General features: G+C 44.0%; 1 protein-coding gene across 4 annotated transcripts in view; it reads left to right on the top strand.

Annotated features, from left to right (window-relative positions):
* The window catches only part of Palm2akap2 (PALM2 and AKAP2 fusion), a 457,266-nt gene that overhangs the window by 300,679 nt on the left and 130,105 nt on the right, over positions 1-26,482 (top strand). For all 4 annotated transcript variants that reach the window (XM_047523747.1, XM_047523751.1, XM_047523749.1 and 1 more), the window contains one exon: positions 23,676-23,761. In XM_047523747.1, the coding sequence (XP_047379703.1) occupies positions 23,676-23,761 (86 nt within the window). The remainder of the gene's footprint in view (positions 1-23,675; positions 23,762-26,482) is intronic.

Below are 26,482 nucleotides of genomic sequence, written 5' to 3'. Positions count from 1 at the left end.
GTGGCTGGACCACAGCCCAAACTCAGGTCTTCTGGCTCCACTTCCAGACTTTCAGGAACTTAATCTTTGCTTGTTTTTAAAGTCACTTAGAATTCAAAGCAGTAAAAGTACCTCGAAACCAGTCAACCAACAGATAACGTACTGAGTGTTTCCTGGTGTGTGCAGGATGCTGTGGGAGGGTCCAAATGGACATTATTGACCACACCTAAGCTGCTGGTGTGAACTTGAAGGGTTGAGAGGGCTGAAAAGTGACAGAAGAAAGTGGTTTTGCAGGCAGGGGCTGTCAGGGATCTGGGACCAGGGGCAGATGCTAGGTCTGGCTGAGCTGCCTCTCGTTCCCCATCAGCCACAGAACTTTAATAATTAAGACATTTTGCTGGGGTGCACACCTGTAATCCCAGCTATTTAAGAGGCTGAAGCAGGAAGATCGTAAGTTCAAGACTAGCCTGGGCAACTTAGCAGGACCTTGTCTAACAATAAAAAATAAAAAGGGCTGGGGTGTAACTAAGTGATAAAGCATGCCTGGGTACAATCCCCAGTACCACCAAAAAAAAAGTCATTCTAATTAGACTAATCAGACAAATGCCTCTGAGCATAAATTATTAACATATAAATAAGGTTTAGCAAACTTCTCTGTAAAGTCAGGCCGAGACAAAATGGACTCTCAGAGGGGGAGGGGGGTTTGTCTTGCTTTGGTTAACAGGGCAGGGCCAGCTGGCTCTCTGCCCATTATGGGTGTTCAAGCTACATGAAGGTTGGGCTCTCTTAGCCTTGGGGAGCAGGTAGCAAAATATGGAAAACTGGTACAGAATTGGAAGTGACCTGACCTACTTCAAAAGTTTTCCCTAAAATCCTTCAAGCACATGGTTGTGATTGAGAAGGGTCTTCTTCCTTTGACAAGAGACAACTTCTACCAAGTCCCCTGCTCTCAGGCCAGGAGACTCATGCTGAAGATTACAGGTTTCTGTGGGCTAGCCAGGGGCCTCCATTTATTCCTTTGACAAACTTTGTCATAGTTCCAAGAACCTGGTTGATGAGCTGTTTTTGTTTACAGGAAGTAACCCCTGCTTCCCTCTCACTCTCTCTCCTTTCCCTACACCCTCTCTCCTCCCTCCTGTTCTCTCCATTAATGCCCTCTTCTTTTTCTTCTTCTTCCTCCCCCCGCCCCTTATCCTCACCTTCTTCTTCGGCTCTCTCTATCCCTCTCTCTCCTCTCCATCTACTTGTTCTTATTTTCTAACCCCATGTCCATATCCCACAGAGTATCTAAGGTAGCTTGCAGAAATGGAAGCTAGCTTTGTAAAATTTAAGTAGAACCTACAAGATCCAGATAATGCCCACTGTAACTTAGAATGTGCTTCCAGGGCTGCCTGGATCTGTATTTCCCTCAGTGGTGTGATGTTCACTGCTGCGTCCCTGCTAAGCATCAGTGAGGCCTTGGACTGATTTGGCTGCCTGCTAGCTAAGAGTTAGTCCAGGAATGAGTTGGAAAAGGAAGGTGAACGAGGGGCTCAGCTAATTTGGCAGAGCCCAGCTTACTAGGGAATGGCCATTCTGACTCTGGGAGCCTATTCCTAAGCCTGAATTCAGTGGCCCTCAAAATAGCCATGCTGTGGAACAGCATTTAAAATAGCTGTAGACTAGGAAAATCAGGCCTAGAATTTTTCAACAAGTTATCACTACAGAGGGCAGTATGGAAAGAGCATTGCCGAGTGTGTTTCTTATTTAATGATTTGTTCTTTTACTACATGATGATCACAGGATTCGAAACCAAAATGATATAAAAAGCTACACATTGAGATGTTGCATTTTGAATGCATGACCCTATTTCCTCCTCTGCCACCCCAAAAAGGTAACCACTTTTAGTTGATCTATTATGAATATTTCTGATGCATAGATAATCAAAATAAAAAATATAGTCTTATTACTTTCCCTTTTTCATACAAAGGACATGATATCCTGGGCATGGTGGTGCACAACTGTAATCCCAGTTGCTTGGGAGGCTGAGGCAGGAGGATCATGAGTTCAAAGCAAGCCTCAGCAACTAGGTGAGGCCCTAAGCAACTTAGCAAGATCCTGTCTCCCAATAGAAAATAAAAAGGGCTAGGGGTGTGACTCAGTGGTTAAGCACCCCTGGCTTTAATTCCCAGTACCAAAAAAGGACATGATATTACATACACTATTATGCACCTTCTGTTTTATTGTTTTTTCCAGTTAGTGACATTCTAAAGACCTTTCCAAGTCAATACACATGAATTTCATATACACATACATATAGACATATATATGTATATATATATATATAATATATATTATATATATATATACATATATATATATATATATACACACACACACACATATAAAAGAATAAAGTACAGGATACAGAGTACCCATATCCACATAATGGAATATCATGTTGGCAGTACTGCATGGTGGCATCATTCCATCAAGTGGATATAAATATTCCTTATTTCAACTTCCCACTCTGTCCACTTCACTGACACTGCGCTATGGGCTCTGATCTCCCTGAGGGGTTCTGCTGTGCCCTGATACATTTAGGGACCAGTCAGAACAATGCGGCGCCACAGTCAGCACCTAGACCAGTAGACAGCCCTAGTTGCTAGAATATTCAGTTTGGTCTGAGGCCAAGTACTGCAAGCTCTCTAGGTATGAGCATCTCCCCTCAAGATGTTTTGAATGAAATCATGAGTCAGGGTACTCGATGAGATCAGGAGATGATTTACACACACACAAAAACCTATTGAGATGTGAATTTGTTGAATAAATCACCATAATTAACATCTCAGTATCAAGAGGTGAAAAATTATTTAGGAACAAATAATTCTGATGGGATGCTAAAAATCCAGCTAACGGATATATTGACTTCATCTTTCTTTTCAGTCCTGACCATTTTTTTGGAACTAACTTCTCCATTGCCTTTGAGATCCTTAATCCCATGTAATTTTTTTTTTTTTTTTTTTTTTTTTTTGATACCAGGGATTGAACTCAGGGGTGCTTAACCACTGAAACACATTCCCAGCCCTTTTTTGTATTTTACTTAGAGACAGGTTCTCACTGAGTTGCTTAGGGCCCCACTCAATTGCTGAAGTTGGCTCTGAACTCATGATCCTACTGCCTCAGCCTCCAGAACCCCCGGGATTACAGGTGTGCGCCACCACACCTGGCCCCCATGTATTCTTTATAATCCTATTGAATAGCTAAAATAAACTAATATTGTTAAATATGTCTCTGTTCTCTTAAATGGATCTATGTAACAAATACATGCCTTAAAAAAACTCCTTGTACATGTAACCATTACAATTCAAATGTTTACTTCCATAGAAAACTGACCCTTTAAAGATGATATAAAGCTGAGATTGTGCTCAGTGATAGAACACCCACCCAGCATGAGCCAGGCCCTAGATTCTATCCCCAACACTGCAAAAGCAAATAAATGAACAAATAAATAAATAAAGATTATACACAAAATAGCAGGGTGTGGTGGCACATACCTGTAATCCCAGTGACTCAGGAGACTGAGACAGGAGGATCATGAGTTCAGAGCCAGCCTCAGCAAAAGCAAGGCACCACGCAACTCATTGAGACCCTGTCTCTAAATAAAATACAAAAAAGGGCTGGGGATGTGGCTCAGTGATCAAGTGCCCCGAGTTCAATCCCTGGTGCCAAAAAAAAAAAAAAAGATTGTACCCACAATAACCACCTACTCAGCATGCACGAGCAAGAGAAGTCCTGGGTTCAAAAGATCTTATCATTGATGATAAAAGGTGGTTCCTTTAGTACTAAAGAATTTATGCTTTATAATTTTGGGAAATGTATGTATTAACATTTTAGAAAGCAGGAGACATATGTATGATATTCCTGAACTAGGCATTTGCTTCTATATTGTGGCAAAATGTGTTTGGGACATTTTTGAAACAAGCTTAATTGTCTTGTAACACTCTCTCGAGTTTTCATTTATTCTGCTACATACCTCCCAATTAATCTGACACCTTTCTCACCTCAATTAAACTGGCTCCAACTGGTAATTCCTCATCAAATTCAAAAAAATGTATGTCCGCCCCTGCCCTACACCAAAATCCAGATCTTAAAACAACCTTAGGCTGTGCTTCAAAATACAAAGAAAGCTAATACCTAATAAAGCCTGGGTATAATGTGTTCCTTGAGTCAACACTTGAGTTATCGAATGGCATAAAGCTGTGTGAAAGCTTAGGGGAAGGTGTGTTTGATTAAATGTTATTAAGTGTGTTTTCTTGAATTATTTCGCTATAGTTCATAGCGAACCCCCCAATTTTACAGTAATTTTCTTGGCCTTGATTTTCTGATCGGTCTTAATTTAGCTGTCAATGCTATGAATAGAATTCCATTTCATTGGTGACCCTTCAAAGAGGAATTCTGAAAAGAAAGGGCTGTAAGTGCCTCCTATAAAAAGATTCCTGCAGCCTTCCCATCTGATCTGAATTTGATAGGCTTCCTTTATGTCCAGTTTTCCCCTTCTCAACATTTTCTCTGATATCCGGGCAGACTCGGACAGTCTTCTGGTGACTCTGACTTAGATTTTCTATTTCCCTTGTGTTTGTGCCAATTAAAACAGGCCTCAGGCTGTGCCTGTGACATATTTTCGGAAATTCGTTGTGTAAGAAATGTTGATGCACTCCCTCCCGAACTGTTTTCTTTGAGTCTTCTCCCCATACTTCTTTCTAGTTCTTCCCTTTCTCTTTGAAGTCTGTGCGTGGTTTGTTGAAAAGTTCCCTCATTCATTTTGGTTGTGGTGATGGGTGATTGCATCAAAGGCAAACTGCAAATCACACGTGAGTTCTAGAAGCATTTCCTAACACACATGCCACCCCTCCTCCAGAGACGTTTCTCTGCCATTTATTTTGTACAAAAGTTCATATTTGTAGCCCAATGCTGTCTCCTTTCTCAGAAACTTCTTCTTATGCTCAGAAACTTCTTTTCATGGTGCCCGATTGAACCCAGAGCCTCATGCATGCTACCACTGAGCTAGGCTCCTGCCCCCTGCCCACTGAGAAACTTTAAAATAAACACTGCATTTTAAGTAATAGTTTACTAATTCCAGATACATTTACCAAATTTATTTAATCTAGATACCCAAATATCTTTAGTGATTTTCCTCCATCAAATTTGAAAATTCTGTTTTAACCAATTGTATATGGCAATTGTATGGAACGTTTCCCACAACTCATTATCCCTAGGTTTTAGACCTTTTTTTGTTTTTGGTAGGACTGAGGATTGAACCCAGGGCCTTGTGTTTCATGCACTCTACCACCGAGCTACATCCCTCCAAGCCCTCGCTTCATGTTATGTTGAGACAGGGTCTCCCTAAGTTGCCCAGTTGTCCTGCTGACTTGATCTCCCAAGTAGCTGGGATTTCAAGCACGCACTACCATGCCTGACTCCCTATAACATGTTTGAGTCACATCCCAGGTCTATTAAGTAAGTCCAAGGTGTAGAACTCTTCTGTGTGGGCTAGGAATGTAGTTCAGTGGTAGAGCACTTGCCTAGTGTACACAAGGTCCTGGTTTTGGTCCCCAGCATGGAAGGAAAGGCAGCAGATAGGGAGGGAGGGAGGGAGGAAAGAAGGAATGAAGGAAGGAAGGAAGGAAGGAAGGAAGGAAGGAAGGAAGAGAGGGAGAGAGAGAGAGAGAGAGAGAGAGAGGAGAGAGAGAAAAAGAAAGAAAGAACCCTGAAGGAAGGAAGGAAGGAAGGAAGGAAGGATCTTCTTCATAAGATGCTAAAATTTAAAAGTAGGGAAAAGAAGGAGAAAGAGAGTAAATGAGAAAGGAGGGGAAGAAAAGAAAAAACAAGCAAAGAGGTAGAGAGGTGTGTTGGGAGGTGAAGAATTCTGGATACTTTGGGACTGAAAGACAGATTGAGGCCACCCTTTGGAATACTGCCAGTGCCCCTCCCAGCATACCCTCTGCTCACCTTAACCGAACACCAGGTTGCGCTTCCTGCCACCTGACCCCTCAGTGACTGGAAACGCGAGCAGTGCAGGTCATCTCCTGGAGTTCATCACGAATGTTCTCCAACCCCCTTTTTCTTTCTGATTGTACTCACTGCTTTTCGAAAGTCCCTCTCTTGTGGTCAAACTGGTACAAGTTCTGTCTCAGGCTGTCACCCTCTGGAAATATTGCCCCCAAATTCCATTTGCCTTGAATATGTGCACCCTTCAGAGTAAAGAATCTTAAACAAAAAATTACACCTGTAATCCCAGCGGCTCGGGAGGCTGCTGAAACAGGAGGACCGCAAGTTCAAAGCCAGTCTCAGCAACTTAGCGAGGACCTGAGCAACTCAGTGAGACCCTGTCTCTAAATAAAATATAAGAAAGGGCTGGAGATGTAATTCAGTGGTTAAGTGTACCTGGGTTCAATCAATCCCTGGTACTTAAAAAAAAAAATTAACCAAGAATATTTTCTTTAAAATTGATCACTCCAGATATGTTCAGTACATTGTTCTGGTAGGAGACCCTTCTCAGGGGTGCTTACCACTCTTGGGGATAACATGAAGGACAGAGAGAGCTCTGTCATCCACAGTCTCTACTGGCAGTATGCAAATACCTAGAGAAAACCTGCAAATGTGTGTTGCCAGTCTATTCAGTTCCTTCTTTCCTGTCCTGCTGAAGTCATAAGTTGCCTTAGGCAGCTGTCCCTTCACAAGCTGCGTGGGCACATAGATCCTATCAATATGTCTGCTCTCAGAGGGACATCCCTGCTGCCTTTTGAAAACCTCTGTGTGTCTCATAGTTTTGTTCTTCCTCTGATAGCTTGTCATTGCAGTTTTAGCCATTCCCAGGCCTCCTTAACATTATGAATGAAGGGTGTCACTTTGGAGGATGACCAGGTAGCAGCCACTTCCCTAATACTGGGCTGCAGTCCATCCCAAAGCTTTGTTAGCTGGAGATGCTAAAAGGCCTTGTTCAGTGCAGCCCTGGTGGCCACTGGAGAAGCAGCACCCAGCTCTGTGGCTGTAGCCACCAGACTTCAAGAGGCACCCGGATGGTGAATATCCTAGGCACATAAGCAAAGAGAGGTCTCCATGGGGACATGGCCGCAGCCTGGAATATTCCTAGGCCACTTTGAAGGCAAACAAAAGACAGGTGTTTGACTCCAGAAGGCCAAGCTAGGGATTAGTAGTTGTATGGAGTTCAATTTTGGCTCAATGTCGAGAAGTACATTCTGACATGAAACTTGCTAAAAACAGAATAGGCTGAAACACATAACTTTAAACAACCGTTTTCTTTTCCCGGTTGATATTTTTGCTCTCAGACTTCTGGAGGTTGGAATCCAAGATCAAGGTGTTTTCAGGGCTGTGATCTCTATGAAGTCTCTGGGGGTAGATCCTCTGTGGCCTCTCTCAGCTTCTGGTGGCCCCAAAGCATTGTGTGGCTCATGGCAGCCTCAGTCCAGGCTCTGCCTGTGTCGGCAGGTGACCATCTTCCCTGGGGGTGCCTCTCTCTCTTCTTGTCAGGGCCAGCCCTAATGTTCCTACCTGAAATTGGTTCCATCTTCAAAGACCCTATTTTCAAATAAGGTCATATTCTGAGGTACTCAGGGTAAGGACTTTCATTTAACCCCTAACAGGCTGCCTCTGTGGAGGGGAGATCCTATCCCTGGAAGTATGCAGATAGAATTTTCTTTTCCTTTTTTTCCCCTCTAGGACTGGGGATTGAACTCAGGGGTGTCTACCACTGACCTACATCCCCAGCCCTTTCTTCTTATGTTTCATTTTGAGACAGGATCTTGCTAAGTTCCTAAGATTGGCTTCAAACTTTCAGTCCTCCAGTCTGAGCCTCCCAAGTGCTGAGATTACAGGAGTGCACCACCATGCCAGGCTGAGAATCAGGGCTTTCATGATGCTTAAATTTAAATAGAGAATGAAATTTGATGACTTGCAGCATTTCTTCTTTCTTTTCCTCTTCTCCTTCCTCTTTCTCTTCTCTTCCCTCTCTTCCTCCTGCCTTTTTTTTTTTTTTTTGCCGTGCTGGGGATCGAACCCAGGGCCTTGTGCTTGCAAGGCAAGCACTCTACCAACTGAGCTATATCCCCAGCCCCCTCCTGCTTTTTAAAAAATCTTTTGCTGTACTGGGGATTGGTGAGCAAGCATTCTACCACGGAGCTACACACCAGCCCTTAGCAGCTCTCCTGACCATGAGTATTTCCTGGTGCCATGAATTCCATTGTAAATACGCTAGCAAATCTTGGGACCATTCTTGGTTCAATTTGGGGGCAATGTCACACGCACAGAAACTCAGTCCCACTTCAGAAACCACCAAAGGAGACCAGAACATCAGTGGAGATCCCTTTTTCTGTCCCCTGCAGCCTCCCCTCTTGCAAGTCTCTCTTTGTTGATGTTCTGTTCATGCCTGACAGAATGCTCATTCAAAGTGGCTTTGAAAAATGACATTTTCAGGGGCTGGGGAGATAGCTCAGCTGGTAGAGTGCTTGCCTGGCAAGCACAAGGCCCTGAGTTTGATCCCAAGTACCGCAAAAAAAAAAAAAGAAAAAAAAAGAAAAATGACATTTTCTCAGCTGGATGCACTAGTGCACACCTGTAATCCCAGCGACTTGAGAGGCACAGGCAGGAGGATTGCCAGCCTCAGCAACTTGTTGAGGCCCTGTCTCAAAATTTAAAAAAATAAAAAGGACTGGGGATGTGGCTTAGTGGTTAAGCACCCCTGAGTTCAATCCCTGATACCAATAAATAAATACATACATAAATAAATAAATAATTTTTAAATACATTTTCTCATGAAAATATAGGAGGCTTTTCTTTGAACTTGGACTCCATTTCTCAGCTTCACTTCTTTTCTGCTGACTTTATCCTTTGGAAGCGTCTCCCATGTGCTGGTCACAACAACCTGCACTGAAATCCTCAGTTTAGCAAACTCATTGAGCTAAGTTCCCTCTTCCAGCTTTTTGAGGAAGTCCCAGGACTGTCTCTCATTGGGCCAGCTCTGTCCCTTTCATCTCACAAGCTCATCCCTAGGTTTGTCAGTGGAACTCTGACCACCTCCTGAGGAAGGAATGGAGCCTTAAGTGAGTCCCATGGACTAGGAAGGGAGGACAGCATCCCAAAGGGAATTGGGGGTGCTTTTAGCATGATAGGAGGAAGCCAATGGCCAGAACCATCTCTGCCCACTGATTCCCTCCCTCAGACCACAGTTGTCTTTCCTCCTCCTCCTCCTCCCCCTCCCTCTTTTCCTCTCTCTCCAACCAGGCAGCTTTGCAGTTGTTTTCCCCTCCCCCTCCCTCCTTCCTACTGATTTCCCCAATTTTGTATTATAAAAGCTGAGCTACTGGGCTGGCAAATACTGAACTCTCTTTAAAGGGCAAGGGATGGAGAGAAATGGAACCACCCGAAACTGAGTTCTTTCAGCAACTGAGAGGAGGCAGGGAAGGGAACGCACACTAATCATTTTTCCCCACCAGGGCTGGGGTTGTTGCTCAGTGGTAGGGCGCTCACCTAGCATGTGTGAAACCCTGGGTTCCATCATCAGCACCACATAAAAATAAAATAAAGGTATTGTGTCCACCTCCAACTGAGGAAAAAAAATATATATATATATATGAAATAATAATAATAATTTTTCCCATAATATATCAAATCACCAGAGTGAGCTGTCATTTTGAGTTTATGGGTACTTTAAAAGTTTGCGGGGCTGGGGTTGTAGCTCAGTGGTAGAGCGCTTGCCTAGCATGTGTGAGGCACTGGGTTCGATCCTCAGTACCACATATAAATAAATTAATTAAATAAAAATCCATAGACAACTAATAAAATATTAAAAAAAAAAAAAAAAAAGTTTGCTTCTGTGTCCAGGAAAGAGACAAACTTGCACAGGCAGTAAGGAAGAACTGGAGTTGTCAGTGCGCTGGTGCCAAGTTGTGGGTACCTCCCAAAGGTCTCCTGGAACTGTCTGTGTCTTGCTCCCGGACTACCGCAGTCAAGCCCAACTCCCAACCGGGATTTGAAGCTTGAGAATCATCAGGTTTCCAGTCACACAAGCATTCTGGAATTCAAAACAACACTGGGTCGCACGTTCAGCCCCGTGGCAGCTCCGACTCAAATGCTTTAAACAGATTGCTTCTCCCCAGGCACAATCAGCCTGCTAAGAGCATTAGTGTCCCAGCCACGGGACTTGGTCTTGTGTCTGGAACCCACCCTGACCACCTCCTGCTTCCCTGTCCTCCATCACTGGTCTTGCTCTGGTCGTCTCTGTCTCTCTGTTGTGACTCCCTCTGCCAGTCCCCACCCACAGGCTTTGTAAACTAGCTTCCCACACTTGCACCCTGTCTCTCTGGTGGTGTGTCTTCCCCAAGCTCCTTACTCCCGGGCACTGATGGAAGATTCTGATCTGGAACTCTTCCCTGATCCTGGTTCTGCAGGTTTGCTCTCTGCCATATCCCTCAGCTGCAAGTCGAGGATATTCCTGTTTTATACCTTGGCTCAATGGTACCAGATGAATTCATTTACTAGGCCTGCCTTAACAATATACTGCAGCATCTACAAGGTGGAAAACTGCCATTCATAACTTCTGGGCTGAGGATTACCCTCAGACCCTTCCTGAACTTTCTAGAGGGTTCTTTAAAAACATTCTTTTTATGTTTCTCCTTAATTCAGGTAGGTTTTCTGAATGACTGGAGAAGTTCTCACAAGTCATCTGATACTACCAAAGTGACACACACACACACACACACACACACACACACACTCCCAAGAGGAGGAGAGGAAGCTCTGGCAGGACAACCAGAACTCAGGGAGGAAATATAACATCCTGGCCACCTACCCGAGGGAGGCCTTGCACTGTGAGGGAGGGGAGAGGACTGAGCAGTGCTGGAAATCGGATTGCCTGGGAGAAAACCACCTCCCACACTGACCACCTGCTTAACTCCCTGTGGGCAGCAGCGGGGTCTTCCCACCTGGGGGCCTGGTGGCTGGGGCTGGTGCACCACAGATGTAAGTTGTGCAGCTGAATAGGGAGGGGTGTGACTCAGCTGCATTTCTGAAAAATGCTGCTGGTCAGGGTAGGGAAGACAGATCTGCACTGGGGACCTCAGAGGCCAAACTCATGAACTTGGAGTGGACGGGGAGGAGGGACCAGGTGGGAAAGGCATGCAGGGCCCAGCTCCTTCGTGTCTCCACAGGCCCTTCAGCCCAGTGGCACCCTCGACAGGGTAAGAGAGCGAAAGTCAGCACACCAACTGGGTAGGTGACCTTTCAGAGTCCAGAGCCCTAAATATGCCCCTGTCACCACCTTCCCTGCTGTTTTAATTATATATTGGCTAACATGTCTTCTCCAAATGGAGATTGAGGTGGTAGCTTGGGTTTTTGTTTAATTTCATCATATCACATATTTGGGGAATACATATCATGTACCTTTCCAGCCTAGTAAAATCTAGTTGACAAAACTAATGGTTAGGTTGTGTGGAAAAAATAACTACAGCCTTTGTTGGACCTTGGCAGGATCCCCCTTGATGGTAATAATTTGAGAATGAAACCAGGTTTTAAACTGTTAGTGTTCTAACCCCTGAGTTGGGACCCTGTTTGGGAACAGTCCCTTGAGTTTGCCGTTAGTGCATGCAGTTGCCTAAAAAGGCTTGAGTTTCTGAGGACTGGCTCAGGTCAGCCCAAGAAAACCATTTTCAAAATTAGTTTGGGCCACAGGGGTCAGATGAAGCTCACTTCAGACTGCACCAGGATTCTCTTCTGCACTCTTTTTCATGGCATTAGAGTCTGCTTTCCCCTTCCTAAACAGAAGGATGCTTGAAACCGTACCTCTGAGAGAACAGGCGATAACACACCCTGTTTTCTGACCCATTCTCAGATACTGTGACAAAGAAGAAAAGTAGAAAAAGAAAGGTAGAAAGCTGTCATTTATAACGTCTGGGTGGATGATGACCCTCAGACCTTCTTTCCTTTTCTCCTTCAAGGGAGGCCCAAGACTCCTGGGCAGACAGCGGTAGCTGGAAAACTGTTGTGGATTCATGCCCAGATATGCACAGTGTGTGCATGCACACGTGGATACATGTGTGGGTGGGCATGTGTGCACGTGTGCGTCTGCATGTTATACCCGAGTGTGCACCGAGGGTGCCTGTGTGCATGTGTACACATAAGAACGTTTGTATGTGGCTGGCAGGAATGCGTGTGCGCTTCCTCTTCATCTCCAGAGGGGTGCTCCTTCTGGTCCTTGTAACCAAGGCCACCTCAGTTTGCAGAGTGCTTAGGAGCTGCGAGCTGCAGCGTGAGCAGCCAGTGGGAGAGCCTCATCCGATCCCAGGTCTACACCTTCCTCGTGCGTTCTTGGACAAATTATCTACCTCTCAAAGCCTCATTTTTGGTATCTGGAAAATAAGTGTTTAAAATAATGCCTACACTTCACCTGGAAAGTTTTTATTATTAATGAAATAATATGTGTGAAATACAGCACAAGGAAGAACACACGATAAGCACTCAAGAAATGAAAGTTGAGGGAGCTTACTAGGAATGGGGGTGCACACTTGTAACCCCAGCAACTCAGGAAGCCGAGGCAAGAGGATCACAAGTTAGACTAGTCTCAGCAACTTAGTGAGACCCTGCCACTAAAGTGAAAAAGGACTGGGGACATAGCTCAGTGTTTAAGCACCTTGGGTTCCATCCCCGGTACAAAAATAAGTGTAAGTTTTACACTGAGGTATTAGGATGAAGGGAATATTCATTTTCTTCTTTAGTTTCTCTCTTTTTCTCTCTGTTCCTCTGCCCCCACTTCTTTTTCTTTTCTTTCCTTTGTGTGTGTCTGTGTGTCTGTCTATCTGTCTGTCTGTGTCGTGCATGGAGTCCTGGAGATCAAACCCAGACTCAGAACCTCGCACGTGCTAGGCAAGCACTCTACTACTGAGCCACATCCCCAGTCCAGTCCTTTTTCTTTTTTCCCCGTTAAAATAATAATAATAATAATAATAATAATAATAATAATAATAATAATAAAGAAAGAAAAAGAAATGAAGTTAATGGTAGGCATGGTGGTGCATGTTGTAATCCCAGCCACTCAGGAGGCTGAGGCAGGAGGATTGCAAGTGTGAAGCCAGCCTCAGCAACTTAGCAAGACTCTGCCTCAAAGTAAAAAATAAAAAGGGCTGGGGCAATATAGCTCACACATAGATTACCCTGGATTTGATCCCCAGTACTGAGAAAAAGAAAAGAGAGAAAGGGAGAAGGAGAGAGAGAAGGGAGGGAAGGAAGGAAGGAAGGAAGGGAGGAAGGAAGGGAGGGAGGGAGGAAAGGAGGGAGGAAGGAAGGAAGAAAGGGAGGGAAGGAGGGAGGGAAGGAGGGAGGGAGGGAGGGAGGGAGGAAGGGAGGGAGGAGAAAAGAGATGCTAGCTATTATTATTATCATTCCTTTTAACTCATGGTTGCAAAGAGAGGCTCCCAGGGAAACAGTGAGCTGTTTTGTAGGCCTGGGTGCTATAAGTTTCCATCTTTTCTCCTGTGAGGAGAAAGGAGGCCCCAGGCTCTTTGTGGGGTCTCTAAACCCAAGTTGGAGGTCTGAGGCTTTCCTATTCTTCGTCACCTTTCATCTTTCAAAAGTTCTGCTGCTCAGGTTCCTCGGACCTCCAGACCATCCTGGGATCCCCGAGGATGGTGTGTTGGAGCTTCTTTGCATCATGAGAAAACTGCCCAGATCCTGGTTGCCATCCAGCAGCCCCGTGAGCCCCCGGGCTTTGCTAAATGGCATTGGACTGGGTCTGGTGCCAACAGTGGCAGTGTGTCGCTCTAGGGACCCCACCACTAAACCTTCCCTTGACCTGGGCATTGTGAGCTCCCGCTCTGGGAATCTTCTTCCATATGTCCTCAGGCTTCCTGTCCCCTATCCCTAAAAACAAACACAATACTCATCTTTTGGGTTGATGTAAAGTAAGTCCATAGTCAAATAGCCACTGAGTGTAGAGTTTTTTGGGTTTAAATATGGAACTCGGGATGTCATGGAACATGCTTGGTCAGACACTAAGGTTTTTCTCTATGCATCTTTGGGATCCCTGAACATGGCCTCCTCAGAGGCACCCAGAGAGGCTTCCCCGACTCAGGGAGGTTTAGGTAGAAGTTGGAGTCCAGTGACTTCCAAGGGAGTTGGAGGAAAATACCTTGTCATGCAAAGGTGGACCTTCCTCTTTCCCAATGAACTCTCCTTAGGAAGAAGGTTCCACAGGAGGGGGGAATGTCCCTGCCACCATTGCTTCTAGAGTCCCCTGGGCCTGACCCTTACATCTGTCCCAAAGAAGGGAAAGCTGGGGCTTGGGTTCAAGTATGAGCCACTACCTGGGTAGGGTGGACTGGGGTAGGATGACATCCTGCCCTCCTCCTCCAAAGCCCTGGGCAGGGCTTCCCATCCAGAGGAAGCAGGCCCCATCAGCTTATCCTTGGGTGGAGTTTCCCGAAGGCAAATGTTTAAAGGCAAATCATTGTTCCCAAGTTCCGCTAGGTTTTCATATCCACCCTGCTGAGAACTCCTCCAAGTACAAAGTGAGATTTTTAAAAACCCTTAGGGTTACTCAGAGCCAAAGGCAATTAAAAGGAAGAGAAATATCTGACCAAGTCTCAATTCCAAGGCTGTCTGTACGGAAACATGGGTAAGGAAGACCGTGAAGCAACAGTGGGACACAGACCCCAGCCCCGTTCTTTCTATTGTGATTGGACAAAACACTTTCACAATGGGACAATATTTTGTCTGTAAAATGGGTTGATAAATGTGCTCGCTTTGGCAGCACATATACTAAAATGCGTTGATAAAATCTGTGCCCCAGAAAGAAGCCTGGTGTAGGGAGGACAAGAAGACCTTCTTGTCTCTTTGGGTCCAGCTTCGCCGCTACTGCCTGCAAGACCCTGCCAAATTCCTGTCCACCTCAGAGCCTCCTTTCTCTCCTGGAAATACTCAAAGCCAAGCTCTAGCCATCCTTGCAATCCACAGCTTGGTCAAGGTCCATGGGCTGCGAGAGTTGAGACGGGTGTGAAGAGGAGGACGGCAGGATGAATCAGGAGGAATAAAGCCTCGGAGGAGGCTTCCAGAAAGTCCCAGCAAACAAGAAAATGCACCGGGCATGTAATCCCAGCACACGCCTGTAATCCCAGCAGCTCTGGAGGCTGAGATAGGAGGATCACAAGGTCGAGCCAGCCTCAGCAACTTAGGGAGGCCCTAAGCAACTCAGTGAGACCCCGTCTCTAAATAAAATACAAAAAAGGGTTGGGGAGGTGGTCAGTGGTTAAGTGCCCCTGGGTTCAATCCTCAGTACCAAAAAAAATAAGAAGGAAATGTGCACTCATATGTGGGTAATTTTTGAGGATTTTTTTTTTTTTTTTTTTAGTTATAGATGGACAGAATGCCTTTATTTTATTGGTTTATTTTTATGTGATGCTATTGATCGAACCCAGTGCCACACACATGCTAAGCATGTGCTCTGCCACTGAGCTGCAGCCCCAGAGCATATTGAGGATCTTTTATTCCCCAAACTGTTTGTGGCTCATGTCTTTTCTTAAGACAGCTGCCTCATGAGCATGACCCTATGAGGAGGTGAGAAAAATGGCCAGGGAAAGGCCACATGAAGGCCGAGACTCATCACTGTAGAAGAAACTTCAACCCCAAAGAGAAAGTGGCATAGGCAATCTCAGGTCGCTTCCACTCCAGTTCAATATGGGAAATAAATAATGAACCCTACTGTGTGCTGGACCCATGGGCTGACTGGGGCTGAGGAGGACCCGGAGCTGGGGCTGGTGAATGAACAGCCCTGTCTTCAAAGTACTCAAGGTCTCACCACCGATATGGTTTATGTCTGCTGACTACATCTCCAGGTAGCTCCTTTCTCTGCTCCTTGCTGGCCTTGGAGCACAGGCCCAAACACAGCCTGTTACTTCTTCAGTCTAGACTGGAGTAACTGAGACATGGGACTTGCTTCTACAGCCTTCCCCTCTCCCTCTTTAGCATTCCTCTTTTCTCTGTTGAGTCTATCAAGATCCTGTCTCCCAAACCTGGCTGCCCCCCACTAACCCTGCTCTTTTAACACACTTGGAGGAGACTAACTATATCAGGTCTGGTCTCTGCCCACAAGGGCTTCCAGGCCGGTGAATAAGGGCCCACCAAGGCAGCCTTGACCAGCAAACACTTTTGGACACACTCAGGGCTCTCCCTGACCAGGGCCATGAATTCCCAGTGAGGGTGGAGGTGGAGCTGTCCCTCTGGGGCTGAGCTAAGATACCATTATGGAAGAACCAGCCCTAGAGGCAAAACTAAATTCCAGCATCACCTGGTACTTAACTTACATGCATACAAGGGTATATTGCTGACCAAATTATGAGAAAAAGAAGAAAAGTAGAAATTGAAAGTGAGATTCTGCATGCTGTTCTAATCTGCATGTTGAGTCCTCTTGTGACCCCCCCTACTGGTTGCTTATCAGATGGCCATCAACCTCCCCCCTTCTTTCTTGCTAGCCAAGGTCCTGTTTTGGCCCTTTGTTCATCCTCCAGGGTTCCCATGTGTTCAGAGAAAGCTGAGACCCTCCCCAACGGTGGTGCAAATCTTGATTAACTTCAAGTCAACTTTGATACTTCTATTCCCTTTTTCCATGATTGATATAGGAATAGGTTTATGTTTTTTTCTTTTTTTTTCTTTTTGTTTTCGTTTTTGAGATGGGATCACTGTGTGGTGAGTTCACCTCTGGGCTTAAGAGATCCTCCTACCTCAGTCTCCCAAGTAGCTGGGGCTACAGGGGTGTACCATGGCATCAGGTTTATGTTGCATTTTAACTAATGGAATTTGGGGGGTCAGATTGAATGGGTGTTTGGGTGAAAGTGCTTTTGTGAAAGTTTTCTTTACTCTTAAAAACAGTGGCACATGTCTGTAATCCCAGCAGCTTGGGAGGCAGAGGCAGGAGGATCATGAGTTCAAAGGCAGCCTCAACAACTCAGAAAGCAACTTAATGAGATCCTGTCTCGAATTAAAAAATAAAAAGAGCTGGGGATGCGGCTCAGTGTTTAAGTACTCTTGGGTTCAGTCTGTAATTTAAAGATAAATAAATAAATAGCAAACAGGTAAGGGAAGAGGGAGAATCATCCCTTCTCCTGCTTCTGGACATTTTCATGATGCTTGGAACTGAGTATACATCTTGGCATCATAGAGGAAAGACAACAGAATTGCAAAGGTCAGCTGAGGTCACTGGGCACTGGTCACTTAGTCCAGTGATCTAACTGAAATCTGTGTGGGCAGAAGAGCTAGAAGAAAGTTCCCCTGTTTTTGTCTTTTATACTGAGGACTAAACCCAGGACCTTATGCATGAGCACTCTACCACTGAGCTACATCCCCAACCCTTTTTATCTTTTTATTTTTTTGAAACAGGATCTTACTAGGTTGCTGAGGCTGACCTGGAACTTGCAATCCTCCTGCCTCAGCCTCCCAAGCCCTGGAGGTATAGGCCTGAGCCACCACACCTGGCTCCAGGTGCCCTCTTGTACATTCAGGTCCAATCACATTTTTTTTTCTTTTTGTCTTACTCTGCTTTCGCCTAGCAACAGACAATTGGCGATTTTGGGATGTCTGAGTATAACTGGTTCCATCCCAGGCAGTGCTACCCCATCCGTCTTGGGTCTCCAAGTCTTTATTTTTATACTAGCCAGGATCAGAATGAGAATGCCCCAAGTTGATGGCCCTCCAGGCCTCCTTAACTGCCTTGCTGTCTCTGATGTTCAGCATGACATTCTGTCTCCTCTTGTTCAAATTCACAAAGCTATTTTGCATAGAGGTTCTTGTGCTCAAGCCCTGTGGCCACCTGCCCCCAGCCAAATCGGTCTCACTGCAGATCCTTCTGTGTGTCGCTGCTTCTCCAGCCAGGCCCTGAGCCCAGCTCCCTCGTTCTGTTTGCACTGCCCTGTCGGCTCTCACACACAGTTCCCAGCAGCCATCAATAGTAAAGGAAGAAACTGTGTAAGTTAGCAGAGCACAACCCGGGATTGCAGGCAGAGAGCTCCATGCTAGGGATCTAGACGCTTGGGCTGAAGGACTTACTCATCTAACTGTGTGGCGAGGTGGAAAGATTAATAAAAAGCAACAAAAGCCCCCTTGTAATCCCAGGCTGAGGCAGGAGGATCGCGAGTTTGAAGCCAGCCTCAACAATTTAGCAAGGCCCTTAGAGACACCCTGTTTCAAAATAAAAATAAAAAATTAAAAGGGCTGCAGATGTGACTTAGTAGTTAAGCACTCCTGGGTTAAATCCCCAGCACCAAAAAAAAAAAAAAAAAAAAAAAAAAAAATGCAGTAAAAAAAATTCATGGTGATTGATTTATTTATGCCTGAGAGATCTTTATAAAACTGCTGTTGATGGAGTATTTATAAGTGTACCTCAGCTTTAAGAAGACAGGTCGAAGTTTCTCTTACTACAGGGAAATGCAGACTGTGTTCCGGGAAGAGGATGTTCTTTCTTTCTGAAGGTTTGATATGATCTTTTTAAACATAGAATTAAAATAGTATTAGTATTCCTGGGGGTTGTAAGAATAATATCAAGCTTGATTTCTCAAAGAAGTTATAAATAAGAATATGAGCAATGAGAGAAGGGGGAATAGAGGAAGGGGGTTGAAAGTATTTTATGTAGCAATTGTATGTGTGTGTGTTATAATTCAAGCCTTAGGTCAAATTCTTTATTTAGGTTCTTTTCCTGATGTATTTATATAATAAACAATAAAAATGCATCAGTGGTACTGGTCATGGTGGTGCACGCCTATAATCCCAGTGTCTCGGGAGGCTAAGGCAGGAGGATCTCGAGTTCAAAACCAGCCTCAGCCAAAGCAAGATGCTAAGCAACTCAGTGAAACCCTGTCTCTAAATAAAATACAAAATAGGGCTGAGGATGTGGCTCACTCGTTGAGTGTCCCTCAGTTCAATCCCTAGTACCCCCCAACCCCCAAAACAAAAGCATCAGTGGAATGCCCATCTCTTACAATTACACATTGGAGCTGTTTAGATGCTTCTGTAATAGTGAGAAATCATCGATCTTCATTGAGTGGCACTTCTTCTCAGGAACTCGAATAGGAAAGTAGATTTTGAAAGTCACTGATAGGGGCTGGGGATGTAGCTCAGTTGGTAGAGTGCCTGCCTTGCAAGCACAAGGCCCTGGGTTCGGCCCTGATAGGAATCACAAATAAGCAGTCTAGCCAGGCAATAAGCAGTCTAGCCAGGCACTGTGGTGCATGCCTGTATTCCCAGTGGCTCTGGGGGTTGGGGCAGGAGGATCACAAGTTCAAAGTCAGCCTCTGCAATTTAGCAAGGCCCTATCTCAAAAGTAAAAAAGGGCTGAGGATGTGGCTCAGTGGTTAAGTGCCCTTGGGTTTAATCCCCCTCAGTACCAAACAGACAAACTGTCTAAGCTATCCTGCCCACTTTGGTGCAATGTATTTAGTATTTACATGCTGGTGGAGTGGAAATCACCATTTTGGAAATGAACGTAGCATTTACAGATGGATAAACATCCTTCTATAAAGAAGTGTCAGGCAGGTGCAGTGGTACAGGCCTGTAATCCCAGCAACTTAGACCCTGTCTCAAAATAAAAAATAAAAAAGGTCTGGGTATGTAACTCAGCGATTGAGTACCTCAGTACAAAAAAAAAGTATCAATTGTCTTACCTCTGAGTCCTGAGGATGACAGGGTCTCCTGCCAGTTGCTATTCAAATAAAATTGGCCGATGGTCCTATCATGTGCAGTGTGCTGGTCAAGCACCTTCATCAAGATTCTTAGCTTCATGTCCTCCCCAGGTTCCTCATTTGCTCCTCGTGCACTTGGCCACCCTCTTCTCTGCACCCTGGGGTCAGACAGCACCAACATAAGACAATGGTGCAGAGCAGATCTCCACTGGTTTGAGAGGGAGGGACGAATTACATAAAGACACAACTTGGTAAATAATTTTAAATTGATTTTTTGTCTTAAACATCACTGTTCTCAAAAGCCCTTCTTACTTCTCCCTGGAAATTTCTTATTACCAACTCTAACTCCAACTTCTTTTAAGTTCTCCCCATCTTGTAACAGCACCCTCTTCCTTTCTCTGGTCTTTCTGTGATGTGGAACTTAACTTTTCATACCCAAAAGGCCCATGGAGTTGCTTTGTTCTTCAAACAGTACCCACTACCTACAAAGGAATTTCACCATTTCACCTCTAGGGTTTTTTTGGGGGGATCGGTACTTGAGACAGAACCCAGGGGTACTTTACCCCTGAAGCACACCCCCGCCCCGTCCCTTTTATTTGTTATTTTGAGACAGGGTCTTGCTACAATGCTAAGGGTCTCACTAAGTTGCCAAGACTGATCTCAAACTTGCAATTCTCCTGCCTCAGCCTCCTGAGCCTCTGGGACTACAGGTGTGTGCCACGGTGCCTGGCTAGCCTCTAGCTTTTAAAATAACACGTCTGTCCTCACAATTAATTATTAGGCTTAAGACCATTTTTAAACTAAAGTGTTATGTCTGTTTTCTCCTCGCTTTTGCCATGAAGTGATAGGCTATCAAATTTGAAGTGTTTTCTTGCTTGCAGGCTAAAATTTTAAGAATGCTAATATGTTTATATCTCTTATCTCCCCGACCCCCTTTTCTGTAGTGGGGATTCCCCCCAGGGCTTCACATGCTGGGCAAGCTCCCTGACACCAAGCTATACCCACAGTCTTCTTATCTCATCCTTTTGACCATAAAGCTCTTAATAAAGATAGTATTGATTGTAAAAGGCATGTTCTTAGCAGAGAGAAAAATTTTCCCGAAGTAGAATAATCCATTTATGTGGTATTATACATTTTTATGCTACAGAGTTAAATTTGTATAGTTAAAGATAAAAGTACTTGATCCAGCCTGACACAGTGGTAGGTGCCTGTAGTTCCAGCTATTGGGAGGCAGAAACAGGAGAATCACTTGAGCCCAGGAGTTTGAGGCCCACCTGGGCAATATAGTAAGACCCCATCTCAAAAGGAAAAGAGTACCTGATATAAAATGATTTTCATTCATAATTTTAGCTATACATCCTAATAGCTATTGTTATAATAACCCTGCTTCACAAGCCATCCCAAGATTCAGTAGTTTGTATTGTCACACATGCGCAGAACTTGGACTGGGGTTGAGTGACTTAGACTTGGATTGGCTCTAACCTAAAGACTGGATCCAAGTCTTCTCCCCATGATTGTCATTCCTTTGCAGGCTAGCTAGGCTTCTCATGTTAAAACTGTAGTGCCAGAGGGCAAAGCCAATCACGCGATCCTATTTCAAACCTTTGTTAGCATTAGGCCTACTTACCTCCTGTGGATCAAAGCAAACATCAGCAGGACAAGGAAGAAAATTTCTCCCATAGCGGGAGAGGAAGGGCATGAATATTTGCAGAAGGATTACACAAACTGTTACTTAAATATCATGCTGCGCACCATGGTGCACTCCTGTAATCCCAGGTACTTGGGAGGCTGAGGCAGGAGGATTACAAATTCAAGGCCAACTTTGGCTATTTAGTGAGACCCTGTCTCCAGATAAAAAATGAAAAGGGCTGGGGATATAGTTCAATGTAGAGCACCCCTGGTACTACAGAAAATAAATAAATAAATAAATAATTAAATATCATGTGGTTGTTTATCATACCCAATGTCTGTGACTCTATAGGTCAGACCTACCAACCATGGCTTAAACCAGGAGTGATACATGTCAGGGAAGTAATCTATTCATGTAGAAGCAGAGATTTCTCTCCCAGAAACTTGAGTTTAAGACAAAGCCCACAATGTCTTTGCAGGAATTTCTAAGGCATGTCACCAAACTCCTCTGACCCAATTTCTGAAACCTGATCAGACACTATTTGCACCTTGCAATGAATTACAGTCCTAAGATCTTGACTAATTCGTTGTGTGAATATCCAGTCAAATGAGGTTCTTAAGATCCAGAATATAAAATAAGGACATGTAATCAATGCTAATACATTAAAATTTAATTAATTTCATACTAGTTTATTTAAAGTATCATGTAAATACAAATAATTGTTAATGTTTTACCACCTGGTTGGTCAGTTGATCCTTACTAGAAATGCTAGTATAGCAATCTTACTCACCTGTTTACTTTTTTTTGTTTTGATTTGGTGCTGGGAATCGAACACAGGGCCTTGTGTGCCAAGCACGTGAACTACCCTTAGGCTACATCCCCTGCCTTCTGGTTTCTTGATTTAGCACAGTGCTGGTAAACATGTCTTGGGGCAAATTTGGTCTACTGCTTGTTTTGATAAATGAAGTTTTATTGGAATCTAGCTCTGCCTATTGGTTTATATGTTGTCAATGACTGCTTTTACTCTATAAGGGAGGCATAAGAAATGGCAACAAAAAAGACAAGACCACAAAGCCTAAATATTCACTATGTGGCAAACAGAAAAGTTTCTGAATTAATCCTGAATTAATGTAATAAGAGACTGTTGGGATTTTGGAATTTGAGTTATACACACAGGTCTATGGGTCCAGGATATTCTTGAGTTATCCTTAGAGAAAATTATTTAAGGAAATCGATGATGTCAATAAATATTGCATGCAATTTTGCCTAAGAAAATAATCCTTTTAATATTTCAGGTTCTGAGCACTCATTTCTAAACAGTTATAGTACCAATTATAAATTTATATGAGCTGGGAGTATAGCTCAGTGGTAGAGTGCTTGCCCGGCATGTGTGAGGTAAGGCCCTGGGTTCAATCCCAGCACTGGGAAAAATTGTATCTACTTGTTAAAGTAGACTCTGAGAAACACTGTGCATTTCTTTATTAGCCTTTAAGGAGATGACTTTACTTGTAATAAATTGAAGGTTTTAAAAATATATTTGTCATCACCTCAAACTTTTCACTAAGGCCATCTCAGCTCTATTTACCTTATTGCATCTGGATTAGTGTAGCTTCATTAAATTATGTGCCTAGGTATTTCAGAACATCAGCCCCTGATCTCTTCTCTGAGGTCAGATAGAACCAAACCGTGCATCTTGCCAGATACCCATTCTTGGACAACTTTAAGAAGAAAGAAACACTAGCACCTTATGAGACTCGGAGGGAAAAGGTGTACAGATTTAAAAGTGACAGTAAACTCTTAAAAGTGACAATAAACCCTCAGACCTTTCCAGTGGGTGTGTGGACTTGAGAACAGGGAATTATCTGGAGTCATTTCTACTGAGTGTTGACCTAGCTGTGCTTGCTTCCGGTGTTCTGGGATTCTCTTTCAGCCCCATGTGAGACCTCAGTATGAGGCCTGGATGCTGGAGGAGTTCAGTACAACCCCTTTGCCATGCTGGGCTAGGAACTGAATCTGTAAGAGTCAGGATTTGAGGGGTTGGGGATATAGCTCAGTTGGCAGAGTGCTTGCCTTGCAAGCACAAGGCCCTGGGTTCAATCCCCAGTACCACAAAAAAAGAAGTCAGGATTTGGACAATGGATTCCAAAGTTGGAGATTAGGCAAAAGCAGAAGAGGCACTAACTGTTCATACTTCCAGAAGGAAGCTTTCCCAGTAACCCCCAGGTAGGTAAGTGGCCGTGGGTCACCATCTGTTTCCTTTCACACGGACTTGGAATCTGCCAAAGGACAGCTATGTGTCTTTCCATGTTGGCTGAATCCACTTGACTCAAATGGACTTATTTTTTCCCCAGGGATCGGATGGCAGAGTGTGCTGCTAACGGGAGATGAAACAGTCTTGTGTGCCCCAGAAACATCCAGCCCCGACATGACTCTGAAGGTAAGGGATCTTTCTCAGATGGATCCTCTAAGTGCACCATTAGGGTGAAGGGAACATATGCAGGCTTCTCTGGGGCAGAACGAGCCCCACCCTCCACCTGCTAGATGTCTCTTCACTGACATCTCAGTGAGGCAACCAGACATAGAATTTCCTGAAATCTGGTACTGGATTAGGAAACCACTTGAAATCAGAATCTAAGACATAATTTCCAGTGGGCCTGTTGTGGGGTCTTCAGTGAACATTTATCTATACCCAGGCTATTTTCAATTGGTAACCCCTGTGGGGACAGTGAAGCAAATCTGAAAATTCTGAGCTGAGAAATCAGGCCCCACTGTGCATTGTGAAGAAAGGTCAGAGAGGCATGAAGTAGCTTTGATCTTGACTCAAGATTTCCACTGATGTCAGCGGGAAGGCAGCTCATGGCCCATTCCAGTTGGAACACTAATGTCCAAAGGTTTGCAGAATGACTCATCTGGGAATCAACTAAATTATCACTGCTCAAGTAAAATCCATGAATTTGGTAACCATTGGCTAGATTAAGGAACCCATAGTAAAAGTTATCAGAGACTCGACCACTTCCCTTCTATTACTACTGGTTTGGACACAAAGGAATGGGCCTGCTTTCTGGAATTCTGTGTTTTAGTTAACAAAGTCTGGGGGTGGGAGAACTTTCTCACATTTTTGCTTGAATGATTAGAATTTTAATATATGCCACTTCTGAATGTTTCTTTGAAAAACAAAAAGTAATGTCTCTATTGATATTGGAATAGAACTGGAGATATTTCTCTCCTAGAATTATTAGAAGTTATACAAAAGAATACACAAGATAAATTTATTCAAGATTTTTTTGTAATGTGAAAACTGAACTAGTGTTATGTATGTTAGAAAGTTCAAGGCAGAAGGTAAATGTTACCATAGTGAAATTAAAGAAAAGATAGGATAGTAGCCTGATGGATCAAAAAAGCATGTAACAACCATCCAGGGCTGATAGTTCAATTGCTTATCATTGTGTTTAGCAGAATTTGTAATTTTATAAGTTGCAATGGTATATTGGTGTTGTGTTGACTGTTATGGCAAATCCTGACAAGTTTGAGTCTAGGATCATTTTGGACAGAGGGAGATGGGTGCCAAAGGTAAAACCTAATGAGATTAGATTTGCTATCTTGGAATCTGTTATCTTTTGGGAGAACTGGTTTTTTGAGATGTATTGCTGGTAGATCTGCAGATGTGGTATGGGTGGACCAATAAATGATCAGAAAGATGGGAGATGGTTTTTATAAAAGCAAATGGTACCAGGCATGGTGAGGCATACCTGTCATCCCAGCTATTCAGGAGGCAGAGGCAGGAGAATCTCAAGTTCAAGGCCGGCCTTGGTGACTTAACTAGACCCTCAGCAACTTTGTAAGATCCTGTCTCAAAATAAAAAATAAAAGAACTGGGGATATAGTTCAAAGTTGCAGCACTTAACTAGCATGTGTGAGACCCTGGGTTCCATCCCCGACACTGGGAGCCCAACAAGTAACAACAATGAAACACTGATTGCACTAGAACTTGATTTACTGACACTTCTCAAGGGAAAGGAATATCTGCAGAAATTATATTAGCTTTACTTCTTGCACATTGCTCTTCTTCTGATGGACTTTTCTATCTTAGTGCTTACAATTATTTTTTTCTGAAAAAATGTGGGTTTTTTTTATTTTTTTCATGTTTTTAAAATCATGATTATCTAAGTCAGGTGAGATGGTGCATGCCTATAATTCCAGTGATTCTGGAAGCTGAGGCAGGAGGATCTTAAATTCCAGGGTAGCCTGGATAACTTAGGGAGACCCTATTATTTTTGTTTTCCTGTTTTTTTGGTTTTTTGTTTGTTTGTTTGTTTGTTTTTTGTAATAGTGGGGATTGAACCCAGGGGCGCTTCACCACTGAGCCACATCCCCAGTCCTTTTTATTTTTTATTTTGAGACAGAGTCTCACTAAGTTGCTTAGGTTCTTGCTAAGTTATTGAGGCTGGCCTCAAATTTGTGATCTCTCTGCGTCTGCCTCCTGAATCGTTGGGATTAGAGGCCTGTGCCCCATTCCCAGCTAACCCTATCTCAAAATGAAATAAAATAAGATAATAAGAGTATTTATATTTAAAACACCTTCTAAATACATTGAAGTAGGTAGGTACACCATATGGGCCTGCTTGGCTTTGTTTTTTGAGGTGCTGGGGTCCAACACAGGGCCTGGCAAGTGTTCTGCCCCTGAGCTATACCACCAGCTGCTTGACAGGTTTAAATTATTCAGTGTAGTGGGTTGAATTGCAAAACACCACTCCTCACCCCCCAAAAAGATGTCCAAGTCCTAACTCCTGGTACCTATGAATGTGACCTTATTTGGAAAAATAGACTTCACAGACATAATTAAGAATCTTGAGATGAGATCACTCCATGTTAACTGGGTAATGTTAAATCTAATGACTTCTGTCCTAATAAAAGAGAAGGAAATGGATATTCGTGGAGAAGGCCATGTAAAGAGACAGAGACAGAGATTATAATCTCTGCAGTCCAAGCCAAAAACCCAACAGAGGGCTGGGAGCGTCGCTCAGGGAGCCTGCTCCATGTTTGCAGGGCCCTGGGTTCCATCCCCAGCATCCCCCCAAAACCCCAAAATGAACAAACAAATGGAGTCACCAGTAGCCAGAAGAGGCAAGGAGGGAGTCTCCAGGAGATCCTTTTGAGG

This window comes from Sciurus carolinensis, chromosome 14, assembly GCF_902686445.1.
Source record: "Sciurus carolinensis chromosome 14, mSciCar1.2, whole genome shotgun sequence".
Taxonomy (NCBI): domain Eukaryota; kingdom Metazoa; phylum Chordata; class Mammalia; order Rodentia; family Sciuridae; genus Sciurus; species Sciurus carolinensis.
The sequence above is the reverse complement of the archived record's forward strand: the minus strand, read 5'-3'. Positions and strand labels throughout refer to the sequence as shown.